The sequence below is a fragment of the Spinacia oleracea genome, chromosome 1, assembly GCF_020520425.1.
Source record: "Spinacia oleracea cultivar Varoflay chromosome 1, BTI_SOV_V1, whole genome shotgun sequence".
NCBI lineage: Eukaryota > Viridiplantae > Streptophyta > Magnoliopsida > Caryophyllales > Amaranthaceae > Spinacia > Spinacia oleracea.
The window spans coordinates 72,895,976-72,909,640 of record NC_079487.1 but is presented as its reverse complement, the minus strand read 5'-3'; the positions used below and the strand labels follow the sequence as shown (position 1 = coordinate 72,909,640).

The following is a 13,665-nucleotide window of genomic DNA, read 5'->3' as shown; positions in this document are numbered from 1 at the left end:
AAATATTCCCTAATTAACTATTAATCATATTAATAATAATCAATTTTAATTAATTATCTTAACTAAATTAAAATAACATAATATAAAACAAATTTCTTGTTATTTTGATACAAATTATGATTAATATATATATATATATATATATATATATATAGGGTCCCCCTCCAATGAGAAGGACATTAAAATGGGAAGAATAGGAAGCCATCGTAGCCGTAGATCTCGCGAAATTCTGAGCCGTAGATCTCGCGCGTGAAAAAAACGCGACAAACCCCCCAAACCAAGAAATAACGCCACATAATTTCCCCCCAAACCCCGACAATTCTCTTTCTTCTTTCGAAAATTCTTCAATGGAGAAAACCTAGGAAATCCAAGAAACAAGAATTAAAGAAATCATGAGCAATTCGTCCATGGCTGAAACCAAGAATTAATTCTTCCAACTCGTTTTTATCATCCTTCTTGCTAAGCTATTCAAAGTCGTCCATAATGGAAGGTACTTTTTTTAATTTTTAGTTGAAATTAATTAGCTTTAATTTTAAAACTAAACTTTCGAAATTATTGAACAAATTACAAATTAATTGTGAACATGAATTGATTAAAATTGCGTTAATTTTGAATGAATTTTGCATAAATTTTGATTGTGTCTTTGGTTGTTCATGAGAAATTGAAAGGGAGAGTAAACCCCTGTTTTTAATTGCGAAAATATTAAAATAAATGAAACAATAATTAATTTATAGTGAATAGAGTTGATTAGTAATTTTGAATGAAAATTGCGAAAATTAGGTATGTAAATTGCATAAATTTTTAATTACTCATGTTGAGTTTTAGGAGGGGTTTAAAGTCCCTGCTGTTTGGTTTTTGAAGAAACAAAAAAGAGAGTGCAACTGATAATCAATTGAGCAAAAGAGCAAAATTGTTTCAACTGTTTAGGGTGTGAACCAATTGAGCAAATGAGCAAAATTGTTTCAACTGTTTAAGGTGTGAACCAATTGAGCAAATGAGCAAAATTGTTGCAAGTATTTAGGGTGTGAACCAATTGAGCAAATGAGCAAAATTGTTGCAAGTATTTAGGGTGTGAACCAATTGACCAAATGAGCAAAATTGTTGCAACTGTTTAGAGTGTAAACCCCCAATTGAGCAAATGAGCAAAGTTGTTACAACTATTTAGGGTGAATCAATTTTGCTCATTTATGCTAATTTTGCTCATTTATGCTAATTACGGAAGCAAAACTGATTTTTTGGAAATTATTTGCTCATTTGTTCAAATGAGCAAATATGGACAAAATCAGTAAATGTGTGGAAGAAATTATTTTGCTCATTTGGTCAAATGAGCAAATTTTAGCACAGGCAGTAACTGCCTGGAATATTAAATTTTGCTCATTTGGTCAAATGAGCAAACTTTACCACAAGCAGTAAAAGCCTGAAATATGTAAATTTGCTCATTTGGTCAAATGAGCAAATTAATTTTGCTCATTTGGTCAAATGAGCAAATTTTAATTTTGCTCATTTGGTCATTTTAATTTTAATTTTAATTTTGCTCATTTGGTCAAATGAGCAAATTTTTGCACAAGCAGTAACTGCCTGGAATATTAAATTTTGCTCATTTGGTCAAATGAGCAAATTAATTTTGTTTTGCTTGAATCTGATTGTTACTGCTTTCATTTAATATATGTAATTATTTTTGGCTTGTGCATTGCCTATTTCAGTTCCTACTGCAGTTCCTACAACAGAGCCTACAGAGCCTGCAAAGGAGGGGCCTGCAAATCCTACAAGAGTATCTACAGTGCCTACGACAGTCCCTATGGAGTCTACAACAGAACCTATGGAGCATAGAACAGTACCTACGGCGCCTACACCAGTCTCTACAGTGCCTACAGAACAACCTACACCAATCGAATATATTCGAAGTCCTAGAGCAGAAACATATCTGACTCAAGATGGAACTAGGGAATGGATTCCATATTGTGTTGAAGATAAGAAACCACGTGAAGGAATGGTATTCAAAACTTTAGAAAAGGCTATCGAATTTGATAAGGAGTATGCTGTAATATGTGGTTTTGACGTTCGTTCAGCTACGGTATACAAGAATAGCAAAGGTATCATTCAAAAGTATTATCTTTGTAGTAGAGAAGGTATCTTAGAATCCGAAGGTAATTATGATGAAAAAGGGAAGCGACGCCGTAAAAGAAACTCAAAGCGAGTTGGTTGCAAGGCTAGAATCATTTGGAATCTTATCAATGAAGATGGAGAATACAAAGTTACCAAATTTTTTGAGCCTCATAACCATTGCCTAGCCTCTCCTACATCCATGCCATATTTGAGAAGTTCAAGGAAAATGACGATGGTTCACAAGAATTTTGTGAATAATAATACAAGAATGAACATTGGACCAACGAAATCTTTTCGGCTATTTAAGGAAAATGTAGGTAGTTACGACAATGTTGGAGCCACAATGAAAGACTTTATGAACTTTCATAGAGATTTGAAGGAGCACATCAAGGGTGATGATGCTAAGATGTTAATTGAGAATTTTATACGAAAAAGAGATGTTTTCAATGGGTTCTACTTTGATTATGCCCTAGATGAACATGATCATGTTTCCCATCTGTTTTGGGCGGATGCAACTAGCCGTAAAAATTATTCATTGTTTGTAGAGATGATATCCTTTGATTGCACCTACGACTCCAACACATACTCAATGGTTTTAGCTCCGTTCACCGGAGTAGACCATCACAAGTCTTGCATAACATTTGGGGTTGGTTTACTTTCTAAAGAAGATGCTCAATCATTTGAATGGCTTTTTAGGACTTTCCTTAATGCTATGGGAAATTGTGAGCCTAGATATTTGATAACCGATCAAGATCCGGCAATGAAAGTTGCCATAAATGAGGTGTTTGTTAACACTCGCCACCGACTTTGTTTGTGGCATATAATGAAAAAAGTTCCTGAAAAAGTAGGCCCTGAGCTCAAACAAGATGAAGATTTTCTTAAGTTGTTAAATGAGTGTGTGTGGGACATGGAACAAGAATCCGAGGAATTTGAAGCTACTTGGAACTCGCTTATGGTTCAATATAACCTTGTGGAGAATGGTTGGTTCCAACATATGTTTTCAATAAGAGAACATTGGATACCATGCTACTTTAGAGATCTCAGGTATGGCAGCATTTTCTCTCTTTATTAATATGCATTGATGTCAAATTTTGTTATTTTGTTAATCTAATTTAATCTCATCAAAAATTTGATATCATTTCTGCTTATTTACTTTCTGTCAATCTGTTTTTTTTGGCACCTTTCACCAGTTAAGTTGTGATGTATGGTGTTTACTTGAAGTCTAGCTTAAGATTAAGTTGCTGAGAATGCTCTTTCCAGATCAGTTACGTCCTGCATTCACTTTTTTGAAGTCTTCTTGTATCCTGTCTTCTTGAATCCTGCCTTATTAGATTTGTGGGTTTCTGATTTTTTCTGTGCCTTTTTTGATTAATTAGGTACAACTTTTGTTTTTTTTATTAATTATTCTTGCTCCTTTTCTATAATTGGGGTGTTGTTTTTTTATTGTTCAGATGATGTATGCATTTTGTGTAATTCAAATTTGGTTTGATTTGGGGTTTTGGAATTGCATTCATCTCAATAAATTTACTCATTTAAACAAATGAGCAAAATATATTTACTCATTCATAATCAGAAACTTTAATTTCTGCAAATGAGCAAAATTCATTTACTCATTTGTTTAAATGAGTAAAATAAATTTACTCATTTAGACAAATGAGCAAAATAAATTTACTCATTTAGACAAATGAGCAAAATAAATTTACTCATTTAAAATCAGAAACTTTAATTTCTGCAAATGAGCAAAATTCATTTACTCATTTGTCTAAATGAGTAAAATAAATTTACTCATTTAGACAAATGAGCAAAACAAATTTACTCATTTGGCTAAATGAGCAAAAAAGGTACTCATTTTTGGAAATGAGCAGAAATCTGTCCAAACCATAATAGTTACTTGTGTAGAAAATTTACTCATTTGTCTAAATGAGCAAAAATATTACTCATTTGTGCAAATGAGCAGAAAATTTTTTGATTACTTTTTTGTTTTAAATGTCATAAATTTCATATGTTAAGCTATTGAATGCAGGTTAGGAGGCATTTTAAGAACTACCTCTAGATCAGAAAGTGAGAATAGTTTTTTCAATAATTTCACCAATCCGCATGTGACACTTGTAGAATTCTGCATGCGTTTTGAAAGTGCAATGGATGCACAAAGGCACAAGCAAGATAAGCTAAATACAGAATCCATTCACTCTGTTCCTCAATTTATAACTCCATTGCCTTTGGAGAAACATGCAGCTGAGGTGTATACCAGAAAAATGTTCTACATGTTCCAGGATGAGGTGTACAAGGCTTGTTTCAGATGTGGGATTAGTTCTATTAGAATGGAAGAAAATATTGAAATCGCACAAGTCATGGACCATTCTCGACAGAAAACAAGTAAGGTAACATTTAATTCTGGAAATCTCATGACATCATGTTCTTGCAAATTGTTTGAGAGATTGGGGATTTTATGTAAACATGCAATATGTGTTTTAAATGCAAGACAAGTTACAAAGATTCCAGAGTACTACATTCTTGATCGATGGACAAAAGAGGCAACCAAAAGGCCAATTTTTGATATGCATGGTAACTTCCTTGAAGAATGTAGGAAGATGAACACAACAACTAAAATGTTAGGGGAAGTCTGGTCGGAGATTTTTAACTATGTAGGCCTTGCAGAGGGAAATGAGGAAAATTTGCAACAATTTCTCGATAATCTTAGAGATTTTAGTAAGAATTTGGTAGAAAAAGGAAAGTGTGTGCCAATGACAAAAACTCAAGAGATGGAGCTTTTTGTTGGTCCTAGTGCGTCTTCTAACCTCAATATCCAAAATCCAATACCATCAAAGAATAAAGGCAAGAGACATAGAATAGTAGGAGAAAAGGAGGCAGCAATTGAGCAAAGTCAGAAACCCAAAAGAAAATGTAAAGCTTGTGGGGCATATGATTATCACGACAGTCGTAACTGCCCGAACAAAACTACAACCTAAGCAAGGTAACTGCCAAATTAAATTCAGCTTATTTACTTTCTGTCAATCTGTGTTTTTGGCACCTTTTCACCAGTTAAGTTTTGATGTATGGGGTTTACATGAATTCTAGCTTAAGATTAAGTTTTGATGTGTGGTGTTTTCATGGAGTCCAAGGGAATTGTGTCTACTTTGTTAATGATGATGATCTCAAATTTGTATCTTCTTACAGCCTACTAGATGATAGGCAAGAGTATATATTGACCATCAACATCAACACAATTATTCTTTTAATACCTTCTTACTGTAAGTCTCCTCCTGATTTTCTGCTGGTGGGCAAGTTTTCCCTAAATGTTGATGGTCAATATATACTCTTGCCTAGTTGTTTATTGTTGTTAGCTCAACATATTGCATTTTCCTTTTGGAGAGGGATTAGAATTAATTTACAGAGGGTTGAAGGAGAGGTGTGTCAGGAGGAGGGGGGTCGGGGTCGGGTAAAGTATAAAGTAAGCTATGATAGATTCCTGGATTACTGGGTGCGGTTTTGAATTTTATGTGCTGATTGGGGGTAATGATCACGAGTAAAAACCTCAAAATCTTAATCCACTCTGCAAGATGGAGTAACCATTTATTGTTGTCGGTTCTGTAACTCGATATTACTGTAAGGGCTAGAGGGGAAGATATTGTCTCTTTTGCGGATCAGAAAGTGTGACTAGTAATAAGTGTTTTAACCTAGAATTATTTATTTCACGTGGCAAAGATAACAGAATGGTTACTCTATTAATGTTACGTTCGTGATCTCTTGATCACCCACCCATCTCTATTCTGTTATAGTTGCTGTGTGTAATTCTGTTTGGTTATTGTAAACCTCTGACTGGAAGTGTAATTCTGTTTGGTTACAGCCTACTAGATGATAGGGTAACCTTGTTTTCACAATGCCCCAACTTACAAACCCCTCTCAAATCTCCTGTCTGGTTTAATCTGATGCCACAACATCAACATCAACATCACAGGTTAGTAAATAATGTACTCACTCGATCAGTATTCATTCATAGTTGTGTAATGCTCTTTCCGGATCAGTGGACATTATTTACTAGAAACATTCTCTTTGGCTCTCTCAGGTAACTAGGAATCTAGAAGCAGTGGACATATTTAGGCACGTAGATGATCGTCAAGAAGCTGCTGAATACTTAGCAAGGGAAGCTTTGGGAAGAATGAGCAAAAGCAACATAAACATTTCCTGCTTAGTTATTCTTTTTGAGTACAATTTTGTACATTTTGGAACGTATTTAAGTGTAACAACTAATTATTGTGGAATACAATTGGCACTGGAAACAAATGAGAAAATATTTTTGCTGTGTTTATTTCTTGTGTTACATCTTGCACTGCTTAGTTCAGTGTTCTATTTATTTCTTGTGAACTGCATTGATGATCTGAACTGCATTGTTCAGTAGAGGAGTGCAAAACAGAAGGAATATTAAAATTTGCTCATTTATAAACAAATGAGCAAATATTTGGATTCGAAACTTAAATATTTGCTCATTTAGAATAATGAGCAAATATTTAGAATCTAATCTATATTTTTTGTTCATTTAAATACAATGAGCAAATATTAAATTGAAATTCAAAATTTTCTTATTTAAAAACAATTAACTAATGTTTAACTTTTAACTTCCAAATTTTGCTCATTTCCAATCAATGAGCAAATATCGAAGTTCGAAATTTAAAATTTGCTCATTTAGAGACAAATGAGCAAATGTTTAGACTCCTATTTGCTCATTTAGTATTTGCTCATTTAGAAACTTTAATATTTGCTCATGTAGTATTAATGAGCAAATGTTTAAATTCCAAACTTTAAAATTTTAGAATGCCTTTTACATGCGGAATTGACACAAAAATCACTCAATTCGGATGAGTAACGAAGAAACTGCCGAAAAACTGCGTACGTATAATTAAATAAACGCAATTTGCAATTAATTAACAATTACGAAAATTAATCACCCCTTTTAATTCTTGCAAATTTGTAATATTTAACCATGTTCATGAAATTTAGATTATGAAAATAATAAGGGGCTCGTGATACCACTGTTAGGTTATGATACATATGACAATTCATAAATCATGCGGAAAAACCATAAACCCAGGAAAACATATTATTTACACATAATCATTTAGCATAGATTAGATGCATACTCTTTGTTGCGTGCCTTCCCTAGCTGCGCCCGAACCGAACAAGAACAAGTCTTTTAGGACTCCAAGTGTCGTCCCTCCGTAGATAGTCCACAGCACGTCCGGATCCGCCTTAAGATTGACCAACTAGAATCGCCCTTAAGGTACTATTATTTTCGGCACTTTATAGGCAAATGTGTGACTGAATTTTTTTCTCAAAAACTCACTTTGAATACTTTGAAACTTGTGTTATAAATTGTGAGCCCTAGCCTCATATTTATAGCGGTATGGAAAGGGAATCGAAATCCTATTCAGATACAAATTAATTAAACCTAGAATCCTATAAGAACTCTAATTTAATTAATTTATCAAATAGAATTAGGATTTTAATCATTAACCGAACTCTGCATGTTTTAGGAAACGTGCACGAACACAAACACTTGCACACACACGCACGGTAGCCACGATGGGCCCCATGCGTGCGCGCGAGCAGCAGCCCACTCAGCGCCCGCGCGCGCTGCACGCTGCGCGTGCTGTGCGCTGCGCGTGCTGTGCGCTGCGCGTGCTGTGCGCGCTGTGCGCGCTGCGCGCTGCGCGCAGCCTGCTGGGCCTGGCCTTGCGCTGGGCCTGGCGTGGCTGTTTGTGCGGCGCGCTTGGCTTGCTGGGCGATGGCCTGGCTTCGTGCTGGGCCTCGTCCGGCAGGCCTCGTCCGATGCTTATTCGTACGATGTGCTTCCGATTAAATTTTCCGATTCCGGAATTCATTTCCGATACGAACAATATTTAATATTTCCGATTCCGGAATTAATTTCCGTTTCGAACAAATATTTAATATTTCCGTTTCCGGAATTATTTTCCGATTCCGGTAATATTTCCGATTCTGACAATATTTCCGTTTCCGGCAATATTTCCGATTCTGGAAATATTTCCATTTCCGATAATATTTTCCGACACGTACCATGTTTCCGTTTCCGGCAACATCTACGACTTGGATAATATTTATATTTCGGATACGATCCATATTTCCGTTTCCGGCAATATCATCGTTTCCGGAGTATTCATTCCTTGCCTGTGACGATCTTAGCTCCCACTGAAACCAAGATCCGTCGGTTCCGAATATTCATAGATGGAGTATTTAATGCTATTAAATACTTGATCCGTTTACGTACTATTTGTGTGACCCTACGGGTTCAGTCAAGAGTAAGCTGTGGATTAATATTATTAATTCCACTTGAACTAAAGCGGCCTCTAGCTAGGCATTCAGCTCACTTGATCTCACTGAATTATTAACTTGTTAATTAATACTGAACCGCATTTATTAGACTTAACATAGAATGCATACTTGGACCAAGGGCATTATTTCCTTCAATATTTGGATTGGGAGTAACAACATTCTCTGTTTGGTTGACGTTGTTTGTAGAAGAACAGTTGTCCCACACAACTGAAGCTGAATCTCTCAAGGACTGAATTCTTTGATCATCTGGGAAATCAGAATATGCTTGTTGCGCCTTTAGCTGAAACTTCTCCATTGCCATTGCAAGTTCATTAGCAGCAACAGCCAACTCCAAAATACAATCCTACAAACATGACACAATAAGCAAAACTTTAAACTCGAACTTTAAATGAGAATATTCTGATCGAGGAACTAAAACAGGCTTAGGGAATTCAACTCAAATCCTATGATGGTGGTGAAATCAATGTGATAGAATTGAGGAAGTTTGAGGATTGTTGATTTCTTATTTTTGACTCAAACCTCTGTATTTTTTCATTGCTCGTTTGAACGATTGAGAAATCAATAAGCACGTATACATGAGATCAACATAAATCGAGGGAGTGGGAAATTGGGTACACGAGTCCCGAGAGGATAAATACGAATTTAATCAGGGATGCATAAATGAGTAAATTACATTCAAATTTTGCTCATTTGTGCAAATGAGCAAGTTATATTTTGCTCATTTGGACAAATGAGCAATCCAAATTTTGGTGATTTGTTAAAATGAGCAAGTTACATTTTGCTCATTTGGACAAATGAACAACTTACATTTGAATTGCGCATTTGGACAAATGAGCAAGTTATATTTTGCTCATTTGGACAATTGAACAATTCAAATTTTGCTCATTTGTCAAAATGAGCAAGTTACATTTTGCTCATTTTAACAAATGAGCAAGTTTCAGAATGCTCATTTTAACAAATGTTACTTACTTGTTTCAACTGAAACTTGTTCTTCTCAACAGGAGGGTTGACATTTTCTACAATTTGAGGGGCTTCATTCTCTTCAGGACAAGCAGAAGCGTTTTCCTTCAAGAAAAAAAAAACAATCCGTGTTAATATAGGGGTATAAAGTGCTTAAACAATATGAAATAAAAATATACAAAAATTAACCTTTGATTGATATTCAGGAACTTCTTGTTCAGTCGGTACATTTTGTTCGGGATTCTCATTTTCAATAACCTCTTCTTGTTGCTAAATAAAGTGATAAAAAGTTAATACTATTCAAGCTCAAAATAATAAAAAAAAAAAAAAGGAAAAGCAGTTAAAAAGGTATTGAATTGAATACCTTTTGAGTTCCAGATGTTTCACCCTTATCTACTGCATCATTCATCCCGTGGAATGCAATCCTACCCAATTCGATCTCAAGTTTTTCTCGTGTGGATAGCATATTACAATTCCATCCTTTTATTATAGGCAGTGATCTTTCAATACGCACTTCCTCTAAGGCAACTTTATCCACATAGAACAGCTACAAAAAAAAAAAAAGATTAGATGATAAATAAGAGAATGTGAATGAAATTTATAAAAAAAAAAAAGAAGAAAAAAAAAGTAATTACCATAAGAAATACCAAAGATCCAGCAAACCATCTTCCCTCTACCTCTTCCCAGTACATCTTACTGTTAACCAAGCATTGAAGCACAAAATTACACCAATTCAAATTTTTGATTTGACTCATTTCCTTCAAATAACGCAGAATCCAGCAGTTAACAAATTGGTTCTGTCCTCCATGAATAAGAGTCGAAGTAACAAGAACTACGTAATTCCTCAACCACATATCCGAAGATGCTTTACTTGACTTCAAATGATCAGTAAGAACCCCAACAGGAATCAGTTGAGTGAAAGTCTCCTTCACCTTCACATTTTCACCTTTAACTGCCTTAACTTTTTTTGCTTTTTTCGCTGCTTTCTCCTTCATGAACTTCTTGAATTGTTTCTTCCAACAATCCAAGATTTCTACGTCCTTACAATCATTATCCAAGTTGATCTCTTCAACACCTAGAGGAAGCCCCAACACCTCGTGCACGTCCTTCTCAGTGATGAAGAATTCATTTCCGTGAATTCTTAAACAACACGTATTAGCATCAAAACTCTCCACAAGAAACAAACCTAGATGTAGTGGCAGTTTGGAGATTTTCAAAGATAAAAGGTCCCCAAAGCCTACATTCTCGATTGCACTTCGTTGAGAAGCAGAAATCGTCTTGTTCAGTTGAGCAATACTATTCGGGGACATCCTTGTCAACAACTTGGGTAGTTCTTTCTTTATAGGTATTGTAGGTTTCCTTGCAATATGTTTGAACGATACTGTTCGCAAGCTACATTAAAATTAAAAAAAAACACATTCATAATCAATTATTAAATTTTGCTCATTTGGTCAAATGAGCAAACTTTGGCAGAAGCAGTAACTGCCAAGAATATGTAATTTTGCTCATTTGGACAAATGAGCAAATTTTGCAACAAGCAGTAACTGCCTGGAAAATATAATTTTGCTCATTTGGTCAAATGAGCAAATTTTAATAGAAGAAGAAAGTTTCTCGTATAAGTTATGTTGCTCATTGTCTCAAAATGCAGAGAATGAAAAGTTTAGTACCTCGGTTTAGCAGCTTTTGAAGCAGTGACATTTTCATCTTTAGGCAACTTCGGTGTTGAAGTGTTATCAGCCATTTTACATGTATACTGTTAAAAAAAATATCAAAAAAAGTCAATAAAATGGAATTTTAGAGTAGGCATAGTTGTTGATTCAGAAATGAGCAAAATGGAAGCAAATGAGTAGTTATTTATTTGCTCATTTTAAATAAATGAACAAATTTCTAAAATCCGAAACAATAATTTTTACTCATTTACAAACAATGAGCAAATGTTTCAATTCAAACATTAATAAAATGAGCAAGATTTTCAAGAATGAGCACTTTTCCAGACAAATTAAATGAGCAAATTATAAAACAAAATAAACGAGCATGATTTTCAGAACAATATGAAAAATGATCATTTTCATAAATGAACACATTTTCCAAAACCAGAAAAATGAGCAAAAATAAATATAAATGGCTAATTTTAAATAGTAATTGCTCAATTATTTGCTCAATTTCACAAAATAGTAATTGCTTATTTAAATATGACCTAAATTTATTAAAAAATAAAACTAAAAATAAAAAAATAATTCACGAAAAACAAAAAAAACTAAATGCTATGTCAAATTAGATCTACACAATTTCACTTCAAACAACAAAAATCAACTACAATTACACATTATATAACCCTAAAAATTGAAAACACCAAAATCACTCACTAAAGAAGAGGACGAAGATATTGAGACGATCGGCGATGAGTTAAAAGTCGCCGGAGTGGTGACCGTCGGCGAAGAGTTGTCGGAGCAGTGAATTTCGCCAAAAATTGTTCGCAATTTCCTCAATTACTACCTAATCACATAAAACAAGAATAAAATTGATGTTAACTACTTTTCAAATGAGAAAAATTAAAAACGAAATTAATAAATCATCAATGCAAACCCTAACATTTACAAAAAAAAACAAAAAAAACTCACAAATTTGAAGAAGAGAAGACAACGCGTTGATAATGTCACAAATTTGGAGATGGTGGCGGCGCGATGGTTGTAGCAAGTGACGAAGGAGAACACGGTGGCGAGTGAAAATGGAGGAGAGAGAAAATGAAGAGAGAAAACGTGAGTTCTGGAAATGAGGAGAGAGAAAAGTAAAACGCGAAAATGAGGAAAGAAGTTTGCTCATTTGATTTTTTTCATATTTACGAAAATGCCATTAGTAAACCGCGATTGATTTGTTTTCAGCGGTTAGATTTAATCACGATGAACGCACACGATTGCTTCTCATTCTTCTCATTTTAAGCTCCCTTCTCATTTGAGTGCAATTCTATAATATATATATATATATATATATATATATATATATATATATATATATATATATATATATATGGATTTTAATCAAATTAAACATATTATGCTTATTTGATAAGGTTATGCTTGAAAACCGGAAAGGAAACCCATAAAACAATTTTGTTCGGGTTTGTGAGCAAAAAAACCAATTTCCCTCTACCAATTTGCAAAACTCCAAAAGTAAGGGAATCCTGGTAACAGGCCAGAAATCCGCAAAAGGAAACTCCCAAATCAAATTTGTTCGGGTTTGTGTGCAAAACCCAACAGCACAACCAATTTGAAACACCAACGTCACTACTGCACCCTCACCGCCGCTTGCATGCTTGCTTGTAGCCGCAACAACGTAGCACCATGCTGGCCTTTGCAGCTACCTGAGCAGGCAGCAAGGCAGAGTTACGCAATCATCCGACCACCAACTAGGGTTTTCAATTGGGCCAAACACCACAACGATTGCAACCACCCGCCTTTATCCATGCCGCCAACCATGGGCTTCACCAAGACTAAAATCGTTTGGCTTCATCCCTTTGTGACGCGGCCACCGGCAAAAAAAATAGAGCCACAATGAAGCTTCTGTTAGGTTATGATTCATATGACAAAACATAAATCATGCGGAAAAACCATAAAGCCAGGAAAGCATATTATCTACACATAATCATTTAGCAAAGTTTAGATGCATACACTTTGTTGCGTGCCCTCCCTAGCTGCGCCCGAACCGAACAAGAACAAGTCTTTAGGACTCCAAGTGTCGTCCCTCCGTAGATAGTCCACAGTACGTCCGGATCCGCCTCAAGATTGACCAACTAGAATCGCCCTTAAGGTTACTAGGAATTTTTGGCTATTGTGTAGCAAGTGTATGGCTGAATTATTCTTTCAAAAACTTACCTTTAGAATACTTCAATTGTCTCTATAAATTATGACCATAGGCTCTTATTTATAGAGGTATGGAAAGGGAATTGGAATCCTACTAGGATACGAATTAATTAAACTAGAATCCTATAAGAACTCTAATTAATTAATTTATCCTTTTAGGATTAGGAATTTAATCATATACCAAATCCTAATAGCTTTAGGAATCGTGCATGAACACGAACACACACACGCACGGCAGCCCACGAGGGGCGCCTATGCGCGCGCGCGCTCAGCCCACGCCACGAGGCCCGCAACGCAGCCATGGCCTTGGCGTGCGCTGGGCCTGCCTTGCGGTGGGCCCGGGCGCTGCCTTGGCTTGGCGTGTGGCGCGCGTTTGGCTTGCTGGGCGATG

General features: G+C 35.3%; 2 protein-coding genes across 2 annotated transcripts; one reads left to right on the top strand and one right to left on the bottom strand.

The window, feature by feature from the left end:
* Positions 1-2,720: 2,720 nt before the first annotated feature.
* Positions 2,721-6,059, top strand: LOC110801864 (protein FAR1-RELATED SEQUENCE 5-like). Its single transcript, XM_056834724.1, has 3 exons — positions 2,721-3,150; positions 4,130-5,080; positions 5,954-6,059. Exons 1-2 carry the CDS (start codon positions 2,819-2,821, stop codon positions 5,073-5,075), a joined length of 1,278 nt encoding a protein of 425 aa, XP_056690702.1. The 5' UTR covers positions 2,721-2,818; the 3' UTR covers positions 5,076-5,080; positions 5,954-6,059.
* Positions 5,997-12,098, bottom strand: LOC130465437 (uncharacterized). The gene is made up of 9 exons (XM_056834190.1): positions 12,036-12,098; positions 11,781-11,910; positions 11,082-11,167; positions 10,050-10,806; positions 9,779-9,961; positions 9,604-9,684; positions 9,424-9,519; positions 8,576-8,797; positions 5,997-6,032 (listed from the first exon to the last, which is right to left on the bottom strand). The coding sequence occupies exons 3-9, from the start codon at positions 11,153-11,155 to the stop codon at positions 5,997-5,999; spliced, it is 1,449 nt and encodes a 482-aa protein (XP_056690168.1). The 5' UTR covers positions 11,156-11,167; positions 11,781-11,910; positions 12,036-12,098.
* Positions 12,099-13,665: the final 1,567 nt, after the last annotated feature.